Genomic DNA, 23,506 nt, shown 5'->3' with positions numbered 1-23,506 from the left:
ACATTTGTACGCGCGCAGGTATACCAACTTAATTCTAGCTATCTCTTTAATGCCAACTTAAACTTAGTTTTGTTAGTTCAATAGCCTAGTATATAATGTGTGATACATTTGATTTGATTTTGTTTAAAGTCACATCAACTTCACAGTTATTAGCGACTATATAATGAAACAATATAATTTATAATTAATAAATCATGATTTTAATAATTTTATATTATATATTTCATAATCCCACTTTATAATTTGTAATGTAAATTTATATTTTATTATAGATTTTATATTATATATTTTAGTAGTTTAATAATGATTCATAATTTGATATATTATATAGTATCAGTAACTTTAATTAACTAGTAGGAATAATATGAGATAGATTTACTTTATATTTTCAAACGGTATCATTTTACAAAAATAAGTTAAGAAAAATTAATTTTTCTCTTGCAATTTTTATTTTAATTACAGTTTAATTTTATTTACTGTAAAATCTGAGTAGTGTCTATAAATATGTATGATTATAGTAAATCCAATTCTTTTTGTCACGTATATATATTTTTCGTAATTTGAAGGTTAGTTTTATCTCAATTTAAAGCGTTTTTCTTTTTGTTTTTGGAATAAATGTTATTTATATATATTCAGAGATACAATATGACAACGATTATCTGATTATTATATACAAGATTGATTATTATGCAAAAGTATAATTATATATTTGCAAAAATGCAAAAAAGATAAAAAAAGTTGAGTGATATTAAAAATGTTAATGGTGTTAAATATTGAAACCACTGAACTACATAATTCATTAAAATAAATTTTCATTAAATTTTTCACTGAAGGAATTATTCATGTATCTTCAGTTGTACACATTTTTAATCATTGATGGACAAGAAAGTGACTTTAAATTTTTTCAAAGTAATAGAAGTGACAGAAGTTTTAGAAAATTCTTTTCTTTTTTTTACTAGCATATGTCTTTACAAGAGAAAAGATAATTTTGTAGAAATTGATATATAGCTTTCTGCTATTGTATTATATACTAAAATACATTGTATATTCAAAGATGCTAATGAAATACATACATATATAATGACCTGTCCAACGAATGAATATTCCTTAGAGAATAAACTATTATATAACACAAAATATTAATATATGAAGTATGAAAAATTAACTCTATAGATTACTGATAAGTAGACTGTGGGTTTTCATGTATTTATAGAAAATTGGAAATTATAAAGATATTACATTTATACAAGGTGGCCACTGAAGAACTGAAGAGTTTGAAAAAGACGTAACTTGTTCATTTTCAATCTTTTTTACTTTTTTTTTTGTAGGTTATAGAACATCCTTTGAAGATTAAAATGGCTACGTATGATTTCCAGAAACGCATAAAACTTATTGAGTTTTTCTGTTCCAATAAAAGATCAATTATTCAAACTCAGAGAAAATACCGAAAACATTTTAATATCACAGTATCTCCTAGCGAAGGCATGATTCGGAACCTAATCGCCCGGTTTGAAAGAACTGGTCAGTCGGTAATCTTCCGAGAAGAGGTCCTAAGCGCACTATGTGCATTGACGCAACGATGGAAGCTGTACGACAGAGTGTCCTTAAAAATCAATCTGCTTCCGTCGTCGTCGCTCTGCTAAACTAGGTATCGCCAGAACATCGCTTCAAAAGATTCTGAAAGTAGATATAAAAATATTTCTACACAAGATCAATGGTCCAAGTTTTACTACCCTAATATATTCAGCAGCGCTTGCAGTATGCCATTCGATTTCAGCACCTAGCCAGAGATAACAACAACTTTTTGAACTTGATAATGAGTGATGAAGCCCATTTTCATTTAAACGGGTACATCAACAAACAAAACTGCAGATTTTGGAGTACTAAAAATCCCAGGGAATTAGATCAGCATCAATTGTATTCCCAAAAATGCACTGTTTGGTGCGGTGTTATGGTTGAAAAAGTTATTGGCCCCTATTTCTTTGAAAGTGAGGAAGGTCAGCCAGAAAGAATCAACGGGGCTCTGTATAGGACGATGTTTGAAAATTTTTTACGCTCAGCGGTCGAAGATAATCAGAAAGTAGGTTCCAACAGGATGAAGCTACCGCGCACACTGCCAGGGCGACGATGGACCTCTGCGAAAAATTTTCGGTGAATGAATAATTTCAAAAAATGCTGAATTTTTTTGGCCTCAGCATTCACCCGATTTGACGGCCGCAGACTTCTTTTTGTGGTGCTACTTGAAAGAACGGTACGTAAACAAACCTCGAACAATTCAAGAACATTCAAGCCGAAATCCGACGGGCTTGAAACTTTGCGTACAGTCATGGAAAATGCTGTGGAAAGAGCCCTTATTTGTGAGCAGGAAATCATTTGAAAGATGTTTTTCACACATGATACTGAATAAAATCCATTAGTTATATTTCCAAATAAAAATAATAAAATAATAAAAAATTTTAAAAACGTGTGTTTGTAAAAGTTATTTGTTTTATATCGTTCAGTCATTCACTGACCACACTGTATCACACAATATATAATTTAAGAATCCAAAAATGTACAAAATATCTAGACTGAAGTGTTTATTGTAATATGTCCCTAAAACAAATTTCTATTTAGATCCTATTTAGTTAGGTTTATTTGTGTTCAGTTAAGTACTAAAAATTTAAAAATACATAAAAATTCACTGTCTACATTAAGTAGAAAGTATATATTATATGTTAAAAATATCTGTATGTTGTTTTATAAGAAAGATGTGTCAAATTGAGGGATGAGAGTTATATTGAGAATTTTATAGAACTCGTCACTAACAACATAAAAAAAATTAATTATAAATGTTCCTAAAAATTCAAATAGAAATAGTTAGTTATTAATTAATTCCTGCAGAAATTCAGGTTTTTATTTTATTATTAACGATGTAGAATTATTATAAATCTATAACTAATTTTTTACACTATACTTTATATTATAAAATTAATATTAATAAAAATTATATTAGTATTTAATATATTATATTATAATTGTACTAATTATATTATCAGTCAATAAATACTTCATTATAGGATCGTTTTAACAGAGGGTTTTAATGTTGAGTTAATATAGTACAATTTATTAATTGCTACAAATATTTTTTTTTAAATTAATTACTTCAATATTAGGATGTTTTAATTATATTAAGTAAATACAATTTTGAACTTATACATGTATAAACTACTAACTCTAAGATAAATTATTAAACAATTGAAGCGCTTCTAAGTTCATTAATTTTTTTTTACAATATACAATGTATTTTAAACACATATTGTTGTTATTTATTTTGTGATAGTTGTTTTTTTTTTTATGGTAATGACCTCTTCAATTTAATTCTGCGCAATAGCTTTTTTAAAATTTTTTACGGACTAAAATGTCATTCGAGGATCATAAATACTAAAATAAAATAATTTAACATGGCACACAAAATTTACAGCTTACAATTCCTTTGTAAAACTAATATTCGGTGAAGGATTAAAAATTCCTTTTTCCGCGCTATTCTATTATTAGTATAAAATGCGAATAACACGTGTTGTATAATATATACAATAAGTAATAATTTAAAGTCTAAATTTGTTTTACATTAGTAACAACTTACGAATAATAATTACTTAAACTGCGGATTTTTATGCATTTATATGAAATTTAAAAACTTAATAATATAAACAAAGCATATAATATACAAAAATATACAGTGTGTCCCGAATTTCAATGCTCAAATCTTGTATTTTATAGGTAAAAATAAAACTAAAATATCGTGTAACAAAAGTTAATAAATGCTTCATTGAAAAATTGAACGAAAATACGATCAATACGATTGATTTCAATGATGATTTAGTCGAGAAACATCTATCTTAGTTATTAGATTTTACATCTTCAAATTTCCACCTATGAAAAGGTATCTATTATCTTCGAAAACAAAAATTTGCAATAAAATATTTACATTACAGCAACGAAAAAATTTTTCGGTCATTTGTAATCAAGACGTTTGATTTTTCAATCGTGTGGTTTTTTGAAAAATTCTTTTTACATCTTGAGATTAATAACATTAACTTTAACATAAATGAGTTTCAGTTGCTGATTCTTTTTCATAAAAATTTCTGGGATAACTGTTATTTGTCATCTCTGGTTGAAAACAAAGAATAAAATTTATTTAATCATTACGATTAATTTTAATCATAAATGAACATTAATCAGTCAATGAAACTAAAAATCGACTAATACCCAACTCTGCCAACACTATGCGTGGCAATAACAATATTTTGCATCTTTTTCTCTTCCTTTGATTCTAATAAAAGACACACGAGATAACTCGTCAATGTATGATATATCATCCCCGCGTGTTATTTCTATTTTCAATTTATACCTCTGATTAAAGAATCAACGATAGATCTTTAAGGAATAATTAAAATTACTTTCAAATTCTAATTTTAAGTGTAATAGTGTTAGTAATTTGAATATAAATTCAAACTTAGTCTTATTGAAAACAAAAATTCAGAATACTTTTAAATTACGAATTAGATCTTAAAGGGCTACCACTAGTATTTTCTACTACCCCTGGTCAAAACAAATTTCGAATCAAACCCAAGTATTCAAAGAAACATTATTTAAAAACATTGAAATCTTTTGTACAAGAGAATTCAACTGAAATCGCTGATTCTAGTTTGCAATATATTTCAAACAAACATAACAATATTTTATTTTTTCTGTAGAAACTATCCTTGTTCTAAAAAAACAAATCAAAAGGAAACTAGAACAACAAATGGAAATTTAACATCTAAATCACAATTGACAATAAGAAACGATTTCTGCAAGAAAGTTGTAGTCCACACTTTGCCAAGACACGACCAAGAATAATTATCAAGAATAATATTAGGACAATTAATGTCAATTGAATGCAGTTGAATGTCGAATGTGTGCTCAAACGATTACAACGATTATATAACAATCTAGCTACCCTCAGATTTTTAGCTAGCAGGGGCTAAACTCAGAATAAATGGAGGATCAATGACATTCTCCATTACTATGTTGTAAGAAAAGAAAGGATATAGAAAAAGAAAAGAGTACAGAATTGGAGAGGAGGAGCTAGCTTTTGGCGTTTCTGGGTACACTTTAATAGATCTTTCCTGGAAAGATTCGCAGAGTGACGCAGCGCATTCTGTGCTAAAACAGACGATAATGCTTGAGATGAGATCACACTCGTGTGAGGGGAACCCCTTCGAAAAGAATTCTCGATTTTCCTTCTTAGAGTGCCGAGATACTAATACTCTTAATATTTTATATCCAAAAGATTTCAATGTAAGTTTCATTCCAAAAGAAGCTCTTCTTCAGGGGTAAATTTTTAGAAATTTCATTCACTTTTTCTGCCCTTCGTTTTGTGGAGCTAATCGATTTGACAAACAAACGTCTCAATTGTACCTGTACGTTTTAGGTAACGACGGGTCGTAAGGAGTCGAGTCGAATCCTACGTACTTGTTGTTCTTCTTATGCAGAAAACCACCAGTTTGCGGGTCTGTTTTGAAATATATCACCCTTCTAATGCCAAACGGATCGATATAACCAAAGGAACCGACGTTGGCTCCATTCGACTCTTGTTCCTCTTCGTGGTATTGTCTCTTCAAGTAATACTGAAATCCGTTGGCAGTCTTGTAGGTTCCATCGTATTCGGGGAACGTCGTTGGATTGTTTCGTGCTTGGAAGCTCGGCTTCAGACGTCCGTTTCGAGTAACGGGGAAATTGTGATACGTATTCCTAGATCGAGAGTAGTTATTTAAATTGTCGACATTCGACGAGGAACTCGCTCGACTCGGGTTGTAGTAATAACTGTTTGAATCGGACAGAGAGGAGTAGTCCGCTTGAGGTTTCGCAGTAGTGGTGACATAGTAATCAGAACTTATGTCGTTGCCTAGCAAAGGAACAACGTGTTCTGTTTCCGGTCGCCTGTAAAAAGACGTTAATTTTATTATTAATTTCAGCAGACATCGTGCATTTTATAAGACAAATTTTAAATTATCTGTTATTAATTAAATGAATATAATTAATATTAAATTATTTATTATTAAAAAAATTTATTTATTTATTATTAATTAAATATTAAATTAGTTATTGTCACATTGCGCATTTATATGAACTTTGGAAATTGAATGATACACAGAATGCGTGTAAAGTGCAATTAGGATAAACGGGGGATAATTCGGTCGAACATTTTTCGAAAAAATATTGTACAATTGTTGCTTCCTTTCTCGGATTTTTGTTGTTTTGAGCAAATTTAGGCAACGTCCGTGTTATTTAGGATGTAAGTAAATTATATCGCGACAAATAAAAATTATTTACTTTCATTTTCAATCAATAAACGTTGAAGATATGTAATTTGCAAAAGATATAAGGAAATTAATTGGTATTCTTCAATTTTCTATGTAGAGAGCAAATATTTCAGTCGTAGCTTTTAATTATGCTATTCACTGTACTGATAATATCTGAATACATTCTTAAACTTGTACTCTTATTACAGTTATAATTATATGTTGTAGTTATACAAATTGATAATAATACCTGAAAGGATTTGGCGGACGTGTTGGTTTTGCAAGAATTCCACTTTGAGCAGGCACTCGTTTTGCTTCCGTTACAGCATCGTAGATGGGTCTGTTTTTGCCCACATAGACCATTTTTGACCTAATTAAAACATAAAAATTTTCACATAATTAATTAGATGCTCTTTTTTTTTATTAATTTGTAGTAATGATGTATATTTGTAGTAATATGTAGTAATGATGTAATAGGGTAATATAACAGAATAATTTTTAATTAAATTATACTAAATTATACTACACACAAACATATATACATATATAATTTATACATATATATTTTTAATTAAATTATACTAAATTATACTACACACAAACATATATATATACATATTTGAATTTGGAAATTTCTTCTCATTTTTCATATACAGGGTGAGTCTCGTAACGTGACGACATCAAATAACTCATAAAATATTTGTTGTACGAAAAAATCTCAGTACCTATATATTTTAGACCCTATTTTGTGCAATATGTTGTTCAATGCTTTATCCGAATTCGGGAAAAAATATTAACTATAAAATATTTGTTGTACGAAAAAATCTCAGTACCTATATATTTTAGACCCTATTTTGTGCAATATGTTGTTCAATGCTTTATCCGAATTCGGGAAAAAATATTAACTATAAAATATTTGTTGTACGAAAAAATCTCAGTACCTATATATTTTAGACCCTATTTTGTGCAATATGTTGTTCAATGCTTTATCCGAATTCGGGAAAAAATATTAACTATTCCATTTGAAAAATTGAAGATGACCTTCATATCTTGATAAAAAAAGCTGATTGGAGTACCATATGTTCTCCTGGAAGCCATGCAACTTCTATCTGAACATTTTTTCGCCTCTATATCATTATTAGACAGCGGATTTTCATTATGTGTAACTAATTAAATGGAAATTTGTTTCTAACACTGAATATTTTATAGCGTGTAATATATTTTATTTATTATTTTATATATTTTTGTATTTTGTACATTTCTCAAGTCCGCAGTCTAATTATTATTTTTTATATGCTCTATTATATACCATAATTCTTATAATTTCTTCTAAAATCGAATCTTATTATATATCTTTATTATTAATTTATTTCCATTCATTCATATATTTTTATTATTCACTTATTTTCAGTCATTGTTGCTTCACTAGTGCATAAAATTAATTAATGATTATTTAATAATATTTAATTATTATTAAACAATAAATAGTAGCATATATAAATCGAAAAAATTTAGCGATGATATTTTATAACATAATTAATTTTACATAATTAATTGTTGTATCTTTTAGGAATAATATATAATATATAATAATACTTGTAGAAATAATATTAAGTTCATTATCGTGCACTATAGGGAGGGAAGTATTAATGGAAAAATGATTGCAAAATTTTTTTACATGCGCGCGTATATTTTATAATTATGATATTTATAAATGTTTTATTATATTATTTATGAGTATTTATAATTACTTCATTATAAACGTATAATAATTATTATATTTATTAATATATATAATTATTATATCTACATTTACACTCATATTTGTTATAAGATTTACAATCATTTTATTATATTATTTATATATATTATACTATTATATGATAACTATTATATTTATGTATATTTATATAATAATTTCATATTTATTATAATTTTTAGTTACTATAACAATTATCAATATTATTATATTTACTCTATTCATTACATTTATGATTAATGTAGTACGTATTATATTTATTATTAATATTACTACTAATACAATCATTTTATAAATGTAATAATTCTATAGTTTTATAATAATTGCTATATTTTATAATTATATTTTTAAATACATTATATTTTTAATTCTATAGTTTTATAATAATTGCTATATTTTATAATTATATTTTTATATACAGTTTATAATTATATTTTTTACATACAGTTTATAATTATTTACATTACCTTAGAATTCGAAACCCGTTATTGTCCGCTATATAATCCTTGAGACGTAAGTATCCAAGAGGATCTAACCAACCCTCTGTACCAATTACTGTACCATCAGTTAATCTTTTTTCCTTTCTGTATTGTCCATTTAACGTCTGAAAGCGAAAGAACCTTTCAGGCCCTTCGTCCGTTTGAATATGGTACTGCGTATTCGGATCGAAACTCCAGCCACTTTTTTCAGCTTCTATTTCACTCGTAGATAAGCACAAAATAGAAACCTGAAACGACAGAATAATAATTTTAAAATATTCTTTTTCACAGATTGTAAACGTTGGTTGATTTCACGTCGATTGAAAGACGTGATATTACTTGTGTACAAAATTGGGCATTAATCGATTAAAATTTTTAGTCTGATTGACTGATTTATAATAAAATTGTGATTAATAAAAGTAATTGTCGATTAATTATAAATCAATAAATAAAATTAATCATCGAAAAATTAGCGATTGATTTAGTATCGACTAAGTCGTCAATTATCAATTGCTCATTATTATATCAAATTTGATTATAATTTCATTTAAATTGAAGGTATACTTTGTAATTGTAATAAAGCGTCGATGGTTCGGGGTTAAGATATTTAATCAAAATAAACTATATTTCTGACTTATATTGTTAAGAGATTTAGAGCGGTCCATATGTTCCTACAAGCTTGATTATTATTTATTTTGTACTCTTTCAAAATTTATAAACAGTAATAATAAAAACTCTATTTCGCTGCATGTTACGTTAATTTATTTGATCAACAAATGATCTACCAGACCTGGACACTATTTGAAATAACATTATTTGAAATGTTATTTTATTTCAAAGTACAATTTTCATCACTGTATTATATTATATAATAATTATTTTTCAATATAACGATGAAAATTGTATTTTAAAAATGAAATAATTAAATAAAAAGAAATTAAAGAATACGAAATAAAACAAAATAATGTAATATAATATTATTATATTAATATATTATCATATATTATATTATACATTGTAATATATAAATAATAATATATTGTATTGAGAAAATAATATTAAAAATAATTATTTTGCGTTTAAAATACAAAATTTGAAACAATGAAACAATTTGTATAATCACTTTTGTTGATAATATAATTTGATGCTTGTGTTATCTCAAGAATTGTATAGTATGGGGTTGCTTTTTATTTGAGATTATTATTTCAAAATAAGTGTCAAATAAGAACATCGAAAATGGTAAACTGAAATAATATTTCAAATAATTTATTTCTTACTTTATTTTAAAATAAAATTTGCCCAGGTCTGATTTCTACAAATAATTTTTCTCAAATCGTTTCCTACTTTATTCTATAAACTTCTTCCTCTTTCTTATTTTATTTCAACAATTTGACTCAAATAAAACAATCACTTGCAAATGATTGGTCTAATTCCTAGAGATAAATTTACTTTTCAAATAAGAATAACAAATTAGCTGAAATGATTCGTTATTTTCCATCTTTGTATCAGATATAATTTGCCCAATCCTTTTGTACTTTCATACTTTGGAAAAGAATATAATTAAACCAACGTAAAGATGTGCGTGTAATTATAATTCAAGTTTCGAGCCGAGGCGTATTTGTAACAGCAAAATTAACTTTAATGTCGTATACGCCTATTGTTAATGATAAAATAAGGCACTGCGAAGAATAGTGAGATCTGTAGTATTGAGGACAGCGGAAGCAAGGGAAAGGTGATGGTGAAAATACCACGACTGACAATGCTTTGGTACATAACTGTAATTTATCGGTTTCAACGCCCGACTTAGAAGATATGAATAATTAACTGGAGATACGAATCACTGGAAGATACGAATAATTGGAATAATTACACAGCAGGCACCCTTCTTTATCCGAATTTTTCTTTCACCAATATAAATATTAACCAGAATCATTAAAAAAAATCAATCATTGTTGATTAACTCTTGTAATTTGTAATCATTAACCAGTAATCTTTAAATCGTCGAGCGATTAATTTTATTTACTATTTCAAATAATTCTATTTATTTTATTCCTATTTATTCCTATTTATTTATTTTAACATTGGAAATGAAATATTTTACTCGATACAGAGTAAATTTTTAGAATATTATTTTTTTTTGAAAAATATTCTAAATATTTAAATTTTTGTTTCAAAATATTTTATTTGTTATTTTAATTCATTTTCTTTATTTTAAATATTATTGTTTGAAGAGAAAATAATGATTCACATCCAATTTACGAGCATGAATAGTTTCTTAATCTTCTTAATTTGTGCGCAAAAATAAGGTGAAAGAATTAATTAATTTCTCAGAGTTTTAAAACAACGTATTCAACTGTAGAAATTCAGAAATATTTTTTGTTTATAATTTTTGTTCCTTAGTTTCTTTCAATATTTCGATGAATAAGTTTCAAGTCAAAGAAAAAAAATAAAAAAACAGCATTATTTATGAGATGACCTAATACTTTAAGAAAGATTAAAATATTTTCTCATGCTTCAAATTAATAAAGTAAAATATTTTATTTTGTTACTCAAGGTTGTTAATTTGAATTAAATGAGAGTATTTGATTTGCCGAAATTTTATATTTTATTTAAAATATATTTAAGATATTAAATAGTATTTGAAATATTTATTTTGCTGAATATATTTTTATTAGCATCTGTAATAAGTTATTTCCAAATTGCCATAACACGTTCAAACATGTTAACATTAATATTATACATATTTTATACACTTCATCATTATTATTTATTATTACAATAATCATTATTATTTCCAACGTGTTTTAATTGAAAAAAATTATCCAGGACAAATCTCAATCGTTCATTTCATTCCTATACAATGTACTTAATAAATCATTGTACGTGTTCCACTTACTCATTATATGTTTATTTTCAAAAATTTATTATCTCGATTTAATATTATAATTGAATAATTTTGATAGCCATCGTACATTGCGATGTTATACATACAATTTTATATATAGACTTTGTAAATAATATGTATTGTTGTGTAATAAATGAATAAAGTAATAAACAATGAACATTACATAGCATTAAAATTACTATATGTAAGAGTTACCAGTGTATAATTATATTACACTATTTATGTAATTTCGCTATGTATTTGTATTACATTATATATTTAATCTTTATGTAATTTTCATGTATAATTGTATAGATTAAAATTTATATAATTTGCTAAATTTTTATTTTGTCATTTATTAAATTAAATTATATTGTCAGTCAGAATATTGAATTTTATATTGTCATTTATTAAAGTTGGTATTAATTAATTAATAAACTTACATCATTGGTTATTATAGAGCAACATTATAACGCGTAATTGGAATAATTTCACTTGAGCACTCATCGTCAGATGTGTGTCATAGTAATCACTCTATTCTTTAATAAAAATTAACATTCACCAAGAGTTCATTCATTTTCCATATTGAATCAAATGACCTTCGTAACATCAAATTGATATGCATAACACGTTGCATTAATTATTAGTGCATTTTGCTCAACCATGTTTTACCATATGTGGTGAGGATATAAGCGTGCCGAGTTCTTTTATATATTATACAGGGTGTTCCATATAATTGGAACAAGCTGTATTTTCCTAATATTACAAATAGAAACATAAAAAGTGTTTTAGTTAAAAATTAAATATTATTCAAAATGAAACATGATCTGAAAATATTTTCACGTATTTTATACAGGATGTTCTACATAATTGGAACAGGTTGTATACCTTCCGAATGAGTTAAAAATAGAGAAAAATGTTGTGCATGGAAAGTAAATGGTATTCAAAATTGAACATAATCTATTTTATGCATGGTGTTCAATATATTTGGTGTAAGTTGTATCTTTCAAATGAGTTAGAAATAATGTTATACATGAAAATTAATATTTTCATACACAATATTTTTGTGTATTTACTTTATGCTTTCGAAAAATGCAATTGCATTTTTTCTTTTTTAAATTAATATAGATTCTTTACTCTTAAATTTACAATCTTTTTTTTAAATTATAGATTTAAAATTAGAACTATCTACATTTGCAACGAGTTAATTTTTAAAGAAGGCAATTAACATATTTTCACCTTGAACCAATTACTTTAGTAATTTTTGCTATGTTTATATAACACTTTTTTTTTTGTTTTCAATAGTAGAACAGGTTGACTGATAATTATAAACATATACTCTATAAGTATAGATACATATATTAATATATATATATATATATAAACTTCTGTTTCTTACTAGACAGTTTTTCATAGTCTGTAAATAAACGTATTCGAATTTTCCTCGTATTATCTCTAAGGCGTTCGTCCCCCATTTTTCATACTAAATTTATTCCTTGGTATTAAATTGACGCAGTTTATGAATGCAAGATTATGAATGAATAAATACATACTTAAATATGCAAATTCTTTCATTGAAAATAAATAGATTTAATTGCTTAATAGATAAAATTCCGATACAAAGCCGACTAAATCCGTATAAGTAAATTTTATATCCTGATCTCATTTTCTTCTGGTTTAGTCTAATATTACGATTCATTTTGAACCTGTTGCAAAATTATATTTCAAAAATGTAAATGTCTGTACGTATCTTCGAAAAAGTGGTGCATCGAATGTATATACTCCTGGCTCAAACGCAAGTATTCGAAAGTACTAAAGGGCATTGAAACATTCGAGATATAAAATACTATTGTATTTTGTTTAAGATACTTTCGAATACTGTTGAATACTTTCGAATAATTAATAACTGTAATTGTTTAAAAACCATATAATATTTTTCGATAATTTTATTGAAATAATGCCCAAACTTGGCATTATAAACATATATAAATTAAATTATAATAATTTTCCAACGTGTTATGTGACATTCGAAAATCAAAAAATGCATTTGACGTGTTTTGTTTATGACAATTAATTACAAAAGTTTCATGATTCAACTTACCGTTAACAGGTTTAGACAACATAATTTCAATAAAAGCATAGTCGTTAAAATAGTTATGACATTTCAGCGGAATTACATCATTATTCTGTTGTTTGTTTCTCTTCTTTTTCTCTTTCTTCTTTTTACAAATCAAGATCACATTTTAAATTATTTAAAATCAATAATATAGCGATAACGATATTTCATCTTTATGATAATTCCTAAAAGATTTGTTAAATCATATAAGAAAGTTTTTAAACTCGTGTTTTGCGTGATATGTAAGAAATAGGAATTTTATCTTAGTCACTGAAGAAATTTTATCAACCTATAAACAAACACATTTTTAATTTTCTGCCATTATAAATATAATTCAGAAAGGAATTTTATTTTTTGACATTAAATGAGTTTAAAAAGAAATTTGATTTTTAATTTTGAATTGAAATAAAAGTGTTAAAACTTGAAAATTTGGGAAATTTTATTGAAACGCAAATATAGTCAATTTTACAATCAACAGAAATTTAATTTTTAATTTTCAGTTTTAATTGAAGTAGATATATATTGATATATTTTTTACTCCGATTTTATTTATTTCATCTCTTTTACTTTAAATAGCTTTTTCTCACTTGTTAAATGTAGAAATTAGTTCAATGCTTTTGTACTGGATCTTAAATACGAATCGCCACGATGTAGATTATTAAAAGAAAGAATAATATTCTTTCTGATTTTCAATTGAAAGTTTTTCGACAGTAATTTATACTATCATATCATTATTTATATTACTAATTATATTAGTAATTTTATACTAGTAATACTAATATACTAGTATATACTATAATTAATAGTATACTAATAGTAATATAGTATTAGCAAACAGCAAATATCATTATTAATTATAATAGTTTTAAATAATTATAATAATAATTAATTAATTATAGTAAATATTATACCATTATACTATTATCTTTCATTATTATAATTAAATCATTTTTATATTCCAATTCGAAAATTAAAGATTCGGAGAACCTTGAACAATTGTTAAATAAAACAAACAATTTTTTATCAAAATGAAAACATTCAACAAACAAATGGCAAATTTATCAAGTAAAAGCACCGAATTAATTACCACACGTAATATTTATTTAACCCTCGAACGGCCATACAGAATTTTGCTACATTTCGTAGCCATACAAAATCTATAATTCAATTAATTGTGGAATTCACTTAGTTTAAATTTTGGAATTTTCAATTTGATTTAATATTTATCGAATAATATTAAAGACATAAAATAATTTAAATTTTTGTAACGTGATAAAAATTGTCGTAATCATCAGTGAACCTTGCCATTACCACTTAAGGATTAAATGGACGTTTACTATTTATAAATGTAGTAGAAAAAATGAGAACGATTGTACAACATGTACCACAGTGAATCATCCGCACATATTTGAACGAAGCGAGCAGAGCAGACGCGATACAGGGACTGGAGGCGATGCGAATGCTTCGTAATTTTTAAAAGCTATCACCGAGACCATTCTATGGATCTCTACTCTTTCCTTCAGCATCGTTCCCCTACTTTTTCAAGGAACTGGCGCATTTGCTTTTCCCGCGTAAAATTATCATCGTCACCTTATTTTCTGTTTAAGGATAACTGACTGCTTCATAGTTTTCTGCATTTTATATTTAAACAATTTTTTTTTAGGTAAGAAGAAGATTCGATGAAGTTCATATTAATATCAATTCATTAATATTATTATAATTAAAGTACATGTTATTTATCTATTATTTAATTTTAAATACATAAATAATAAATAATAGTATGTTAATATTTGTAAAAATAATATAATTAATATGAATATATTATTTAATTATGAATATAAATTTTTCGTATACTTTAGTATACGAATGATAAATTAATTGAGATTAAAATTAATAATTTGATATATCAGTGTATTAATTTATCATGACCAATCTGTGGCAATGCATCACGAATTAAGATTAAAATAATTAAAATGAATCAAATATTAATATTCAATAATAAAAATCATTGTAGTAGTACAGTAATAACAGTATAATAGTATAACAATATAACAATAGTACATAGCAATATAGAAATCAAATAAAAATGTACTTATATATTAATATAATTATATATTTTCAAAATACCAAAAAAAAAAAATGAAAATAAATAATTTTCTATAATGTTTTATATTAAAACTGAATACTAATTCTGACTTTCTTTCAATTAAATAAAAAAGATATGTTAACATTTTAATTTAATTAATATATACATGTACTAATAATAAATTCATTATACATTATACATTCATAATTCATTATACATTTTCAATTAATATATACATGTATACATGTACATTTCAATTAATATACATGTAATAATAAAAATTATATAAAAAAGATATAAGAAATATAAGGATAAACATAAAATATAAATACATAGAAAATATAAAATATAAAAACAAATAAAACTGATAGTTTTTTATTTGTTTCACCTTTTAATAGATCGTATTAAAATTCTTATTACAGCGACATTAGGTGACTCATTGTTAATGTCATAAGCATAAACTTGAGGATATATTCGTCGTCTTACGTCTTAATTTTTATTGCCAACTATATATATTATGTATCATTTTCAAATTATCATTCATATTATTCATTCTAAGTACAACGTGTCTGTCAAAGTTTAGTTCTAAGAAATAACATTACACAATCACATCTATATTTTCTTGATTCTATAGGAAAACAAATTTTATGCTACTTGTAATTTTAATATGAAAGATTTTGAACGAGAATAGTTATTTTATATATTTATAGAAAATTTTAAATTATAAATTTGAAAGAATATAACATAAAATATCCTTTTTGTAACATTTGATACATGAAACAATTTTTTAGTAGAATTCTATTTTTTAAATTGTTTCCCTAGAAATATTACAAAATATTTAGCAAGATTAGGCAAATTACTTTTGAAATAAAGATATTATTTTTTAACAGATGTTAATATTATAATTATAATAAAAAAGCATAATAAATTAATATTATATAAGAAATTTAAATAACGAATCACTTTCAATGATTTATTATTTTTATTTCAGAAATAACATTAGGAAAAATAATCTTATCTTTATCTTATTTCTTCCAGAATGCAAAAACATTCATAAAACTAACAAATAATTTTAGCACAACGTGAAATTTTTAGAATAAAATCGGAAATAAACAAATACGAAATAAAATAAAAAATGATTTTACTCTATCAAATAATAAAACAATTTGGAAGAAACTTGCTCGTCAAAATAAATTAACGCGAAATTATTTCAAGATAATATTTATTGGTTAAAATGATTAATTCATAATTTTTTATAGAGAAAATTTTTGAGATTCACGACGACGCAATTTCAAAAATTTGAATAATTTCTCGTCAAAGATTAAAGCTTTGTTCTTGCTTGGATTACAAAGGATTCTCGTTACTTCTTGTATATTATTTTCTTTGATCCAAATTTTAGACTTTATATATTTTATACACTGTCCTAGTGTTAAATATTTATTATTAATTTATTATTTATTAAATATTATATTATTACACAGATATTACTGTTAATCATTCTTGAAATATTTTATTAAAGTAATACTCATGCTTGATCATAAGAACTAAGATGATGCACAACTACGTATGTTAGAATAGCATCATTCCGTGCATTCAGGTGTTAGATTATACGTTTGCATTAATAGCATTGCAATTAGATTGGTCAGGGTCAAATGAAATATTTCTGTGCAGGAAGTTCGGATCGCTGTTGAATAAAGATCAATCATGACATGTATAAACGATCATAATAGACAGAAATAGATGTCAGAGACGAAATGAGATCATTGTCAAGTGTAGGAAAAAAAATATGCAATTGAAAGTAAATGTAAAATACAAAATGTAACTAATAAAATTAAAATGAAAACATGAAGTGTGAAACGTAAAATATAAGAATAAAATACAAAATGTAAGTAATAAAATTAAAATAAAACAAAACATGAAACATAAGATGTGAAATACAAAGTTATAACAAACGTAGAATATAAAATGCAAAATACGAGTAATAAAATTGAAAGAAAATGAGATTTTATAATATATATTGTTCTTGAAGATCTAACCATAACAGAATTCCAAGAATATCAGTCTTATCAGATTTAAAGCTGGCTGCAATTAAATTTTATCTCACGATTACAGTAGAGATATGAATGACTGTTTTCTACTTATTTCAGATTTTTCATTATTTCAACGAGTTCGTTGCATTGATATCAATGAATTTATTGCACGAAATTTTACAAAATGTCTTTTGAAATTATGTTTAAATTATATCAAAATTGTGCAGAGAATTTTTTACAATTTTCAGGGAATCGATAAGATTTAAGGAAACAATCTTATGAAATTTCGGATAATGAAAATGGAAAAAGTTGATCAGCAGGAGAGGCCAATTTATCGTTCTACGGCGATCAATTGGTCGAGTTTCACGATCATATTTTCTCCTTCGTTTGCATCGCTTTCACTTTTACGAGCTGAGACTCTTGGAGTACACGTTCAATCGACGCGACTGCGAGCGTCTATGTGAAGCGTCGTCTTTGTCAGTGAAACTTTTATACGCCTATCACGTTAATGTTTCGTGTGTTCTAATTTTCTCTTTCTTTTTCCTTCTTCCATTTAATTACTTGCCACTGTCACTTCTCTTTTTAGCGATAAAATTAATTTTTATTTGGGTTAAATATTTATCAGACTTGAGAGTTGCTCGAGTGAAATGTTTGAAAACTGATTGTCTAAATGATGCATCGTTTTATGTATATATATATATAAAATCTTAAAATCTTGCGTTAGTTTAATGAAACAAATTATATACTTATCTATCTATGATGTCATATTTGCATATTCATAAGTGGCAATAAATATAAATTATATATAATAAATATAAATGTAATGTATTACATAATAATTATGTACATAAAATATAAATGTAATGTATTATATAATAACTATTATACATAATATTATGACAATAAATATAAATTATATATAATAAATATAAATATAATGTGTTATATAATAACTATAATACATAATAATTATGTATATAAAATATAAATGTAATGTATTATATAATAACTATTATACATAATATTGATATTATTATACTACAATAATTGCATAATATCGTAAATAGAAAGAATAGTTTTTTGTGTTCTTAGTTGAAACGAAGGAGAAAATCATGATACTATATTAATACATATTTATTGACAACATTTCAGACAAATAACATTTACACACGTACTTTTAGCATTTTAGAAATGAGTTTTTTACGTAAGTAATCATGCATATAACATCATCAAATGTTGTTCTCCTTCAGATATAAAATTGCACAAGTATTCACAGACCCAATCATCTCGTTTCGATAAATTAACTCAAATAAAATATATATAAAATATTATTCACATAAACATTATTATTATTAAATATTATTCACATAAACATTATTATTATTAAATATTATTCACATAAACATTATTATTATAAAATATTATGCACATAAACATTATTATTATAAAATATTATTCACATAAACATTATTATTATAAAATATTATTCACATAAACATTATTATTATAAAATATTATTCACATAAACATTATTATTATAAAATATTATTCACATAAACATTATTATTATAAAATATTATTCACATAAACATTATTATTATAAAATATTATTCACATAAACATTATTATTATAAAATATTATTCACATAAATATTATTATTATAAAATATTATTCGCAAATGATATATTATATCATGACATTATATCACTTTCGAGATAAAAATAAGAAATCAATGGAAACGATTCATCGTTCCAAGTTGTTAGTCCTTGTCTTTATTTCGAATAAAATTTGCCCAATCCCGTTCCCGCCGTAACAATCGAACAATCTTGTCAAGCATTTCACGAGACGCGTGTAAGAATGAGCGTTCTTTTTATCCTCTGTGTGCTATATCTATTTATAAAGAAGACAAAGGACAACATTGAGGAAACTTCTCATTACTGGTAAGGAACAAACAATTGCCAGGAAATAGATAGAATCGTGAAACATAATCTCGCAATCGGCCGTTTTGTGTGAAAATACATATTGTGCATATTGTCTAACATTCTAATATTCGTCTGCATGATAGGCCTCAACTAGTTGGCTTAACAAACATCTCTAACGAAAATAAATTTATGATTATTAACTAACGAATGAATGATAAATTGTTAAAAGTTAATGATCTAACGAACAATGAGCAGATAAAAATAAATTTCTGATTATGAAATAATATATTGACGAATTAAAATAAATTAATTAAATTTGTACAATAGAGATAAATCTAACATTCAATAAATTCTTCGAATTTTAAATTTCAAACGAACTTTAAATAAAAATTTTTAATATATTTTCTCGTGTAAATATTTGCAGTGTCATATATATGTATAACAGTTGTTTGTATATAATATTTTGAATAATATATAGATCATCATTAATATATAGATCAATATATAGATTCATCATTTTAGTGAGTTTATGAAAATTACGATACATTAAAATTCAAATTATTCATCGAAAAATCTCTTTTTCTCTTTTCGTGTATCTGCACTCTGTTTTATTTTATTTTACTCCATTTAATTAACGATTTCAAGAATATGAAGAAAATTTTTACACTCGATTAAAAATCATTATAAAAGCCAATGAATTTTTATAAAATTTTTAAAAATTAAACGCAAGAACGATTCTCTTTTAATAAACGAAATAGCTGCAATTAGATTCGTAGATAATTTTAACATAAGCTATTCGTAAGTTGAATTTTTTTTCAATTTTAGTAGTCAATTTCCTTTCAATTTGGCGCTTTCAATAAATTTTCTCAATAATGATTGCTGAATGACAAAAATTTGTTTAGCTTCGGAATAATAAATAATTTATTTCGGAAAAATTTATTGTAATCGTGCCAAGGATACTATTTTACGCTTGTAACAATATACAATATTAATTTGAATTTCAATTTTAATTCCAAACATTTCTATCATTAGGTATCGAAAGTCATAAAAATTTAGGTTTTCCGTTGTTCAATTCTGAAATCTTTAATTTAATTTAATTTTATGATTAATCTCTACCAGAGTAAATAAAAGATGAAGTTAAATATCTCAAATTTTTATCATATAGATTCTTGTTAATATAGTCATCATCATGTTTTATGATCCCGGGAATTTTAAAAAGATTTTAGTATTTTATCAATTTCTCGGTTTTTTGTTTCGTGGACTCGATCGATTTGGCAAATGAACGGGCCCATATAAAGTCAGAGTCGCTCAATATGTAGACTTTAGTACATAAGGTACCGTTATTTCATGGAGGATGAACACTAAAAGTGTTTCCTTTATGTATCGACCAAAATATATATATATTTCTGTCCTTGGAAGAAAAAATTTCAAACACATGTAGCTGTTGCAAGACAAATTTTCAAGATCTCCAATTTTCAGTTAATATCTTTAAAAAATTTTGATAATGAATTATTATTATAAATCAACAAAATATTTTGCTTATCAACATGTAACTGTTGATAATGTTGAAAAAATTTGCAAGACAAATTTTCAAGATCTCCAATCTTCAGTTAACATCTTTAAAAATTTTGGTTATGAATAACTATTATGACTCAACAAAATTTTTTGCTTATCAACATGTCACTGTTGCACGATAAATTTTTAAGATTTTAAAAAATACCTCGGGTTAAAAAATTTTGATTATGAACAACTATTATAAATCATCAAAATTTATTTGATTATCGAAAATAATTATTGATGACGAAAATTTAGGTTACCAATAATTTCAATCTGTATTAGAGTATTGCATAGATAATGTAATGAGTAATAAAAAGTAATAAAATGAAATGAAGTCTACTTGTTAGAAGTTCAGAAAATGATATATTTAATAATATATTGAATAAATGTAGGATTGTAACATAAATTTATCCTGTACATGTATCATTGTAATGAAATACATTAACTATTACATAACATAAAATAATTAAAGTAATTATAAAATATTGTATAATAATTATCATATAATTTAATTTATTACATAATAACATTAAGCAAAAGTTATCCAAGCCTATATAATATCACTGTAATAAATATATAAAGAGAACAAATTTATTTCACAACCCAATATATCAAAAGACATATTTTTAAACGTGAACGCATTCTTAATTTGTTGTGTGCTCCTTATTTAATATTAAACTTTTAGACTTCTGGTAATTTTAAGCACTTAAAAGCTTAATTAATATATAATAAATGATTATTTATTAATATAATAATATGATTATATAATATATAGGTATATAATAAATGGCAGATGTATAATATATAATTAACGTATAATAATTTTCTTGGACTACCATTATCGATGATCTGAATTTTACTTTGGCTAATTATTGTCATCCATAATTATCGACGACAAAAAGTTTTATTATAATAACAATCATGAATGATTAAAATTTTTGTTTAGGTATCAGTGATTATTATCGATTACTTTAATTACATTGAACTATTAATCGTTTAATTACATTAAACTATTAATACTATCAATAATCAGTAGATTACGGATATTTACGTATTTTTATATCTTTAAAATATATATCTAAAGAATTGAAACTCAAAATAAAAGTTCGTCACTAAATATTATAAAGAATGTTCTACTTCTAATATTCTTCTACTTGTTCTAATTGTTCTACTTCTATATATTTTTATTTGTTCTACTTCTATATATTCTTGCTTACTAAATGACTTGTGAATTTTTGCATTCTTAAATTTCTAAAAATCTGCAGTCTAATAATTAGTATTTGCTGACATAAAAAGCAACTCTGAAACGTTAGACGATAGATGATGCAAATTATCTGTTTGTATCAGAATTTACAAAAACTTATATTTGTAAAATTAAATGCAAAATTTACATATAAAATATTGATATATGTATAATACACACACACACACACACACGCACGCACGCACGCACGCATGCACGCACGCACGCACACACACAAGTGTTAATAAAAATATTGTACTACAATATCTTTCATTCTTTGTTTCATATATTTTCATTCATTCTCGTGTTTCTTTGTTTAATTAAATATACAAGAGTCATAATTTATCAATAAATACTAATAAGCATTGGCAACAGTCAAATATAATTAAAAAGATTTTCCATCGTCAACAATAATAATTATCAAATATCGAGTCATCGATAATGGTTACTGGTAGACTGGTTCTGATCATTTACATTGACTACTAATAATCAAAATTAAATTTCAGTCATCGATAATAATCACTGACATCTAAAAAAAATTTTATACATTCATAATGGTTGTTATAACAAAATTATAATTATAATATTGTAAAATTGAAAATTAATCATTTCATTTTTTGAGAAATGAATTACTTTGATATGTGTTGATAACTGACTTCCATTTAAATAAAAATTAAATATCAGATAAATAAGGAAATATTATATTCGAATCTGTATTTTATTCTTCTATTCTAAAGTCGAAAAAAAAAATTATAAAATTACATCTAGTTTGAATAAATATATTTATTATAGGTAAACATATTATCTTTTCAGCAATGGATATTTCAATGGATAATTCAACAGCAGTATCGTTTTACAATGTTACACTTGAAATCTGTATTTTGGTTTTCTGTTCTGACATTTGAAAAAACAACACGAAAGACGAAACACGAAACACTTTGAAAATTAAGTTAAAAACTTACCGCAAGAGACAGTGACCACGGCATTCTTCGTATTTTCATTTTGAATTAGACAGAATACTTAGTTCAATTGTGCATTAATAAAAATATAGGAAGCAATCCTCTCGGGTCTAATCACAAACGTTTACTGATCCACCATAG

The 23,506-nt window shown here is 24.8% G+C and overlaps 2 protein-coding genes across 5 annotated transcripts in view; one reads left to right on the top strand and one right to left on the bottom strand.

The window, feature by feature from the left end:
* The window catches only part of LOC122538384, a 16,354-nt gene extending 12,174 nt beyond the window's left edge, over positions 1–4,180 (top strand). The window contains exon 3 of the mRNA XM_043672395.1: positions 4,169–4,180. The gene's annotated coding sequence lies outside the window, so the exon portion shown is untranslated. The remainder of the gene's footprint in view (positions 1–4,168) is intronic.
* On the bottom strand, positions 4,031–23,506 carry LOC122538385. 4 transcript variants are annotated; one of them, XM_043672396.1, is made up of 5 exons: positions 14,953–14,975; positions 13,553–13,752; positions 8,556–8,815; positions 6,580–6,699; positions 4,031–5,967 (listed from the first exon to the last, which is right to left on the bottom strand). In XM_043672396.1, exons 2-5 carry the CDS (start codon positions 13,589–13,591, stop codon positions 5,436–5,438), a joined length of 951 nt encoding a protein of 316 aa, XP_043528331.1. In that variant the 5' UTR covers positions 13,592–13,752; positions 14,953–14,975; the 3' UTR covers positions 4,031–5,435. The 4 variants fall into 4 exon arrangements, with proteins under 4 accessions (XP_043528331.1, XP_043528332.1, XP_043528335.1 ...); XM_043672397.1 differs by having other exon boundaries at positions 13,553–13,677; positions 14,953–14,967; XM_043672400.1 differs by lacking the exon at positions 14,953–14,975 and having other exon boundaries at positions 4,031–5,794; positions 5,876–5,967.

This window comes from Frieseomelitta varia, unplaced genomic scaffold, assembly GCF_011392965.1.
Source record: "Frieseomelitta varia isolate USP_RPSP 00005682 unplaced genomic scaffold, Fvar_1.2 scaffold_988, whole genome shotgun sequence".
In the NCBI taxonomy this organism is placed as follows: domain Eukaryota; kingdom Metazoa; phylum Arthropoda; class Insecta; order Hymenoptera; family Apidae; genus Frieseomelitta; species Frieseomelitta varia.
The sequence above is the reverse complement of the archived record's forward strand: the minus strand, read 5'-3'. Positions and strand labels throughout refer to the sequence as shown.

Excerpts from the sequence above, each read along its gene's own strand:
- LOC122538385 (XM_043672398.1), bottom strand. The coding sequence starts at position 23,407 with ATGAAAATACGAAGAATGCCGTGGTCACTGTCTCTTGCG. Across the intron at positions 6,700-8,555 it reads AACGGGTTTCGAATTCTAAG|GTCAAAAATGGTCTATGTGG; the intron begins GTAATGTAAATA and ends TGTTTTAATTAG. Across the intron at positions 5,968-6,579 it reads CGTCCGCCAAATCCTTTCAG|GCGACCGGAAACAGAACACG; the intron begins GTATTATTATCA and ends GTCTTTTTACAG.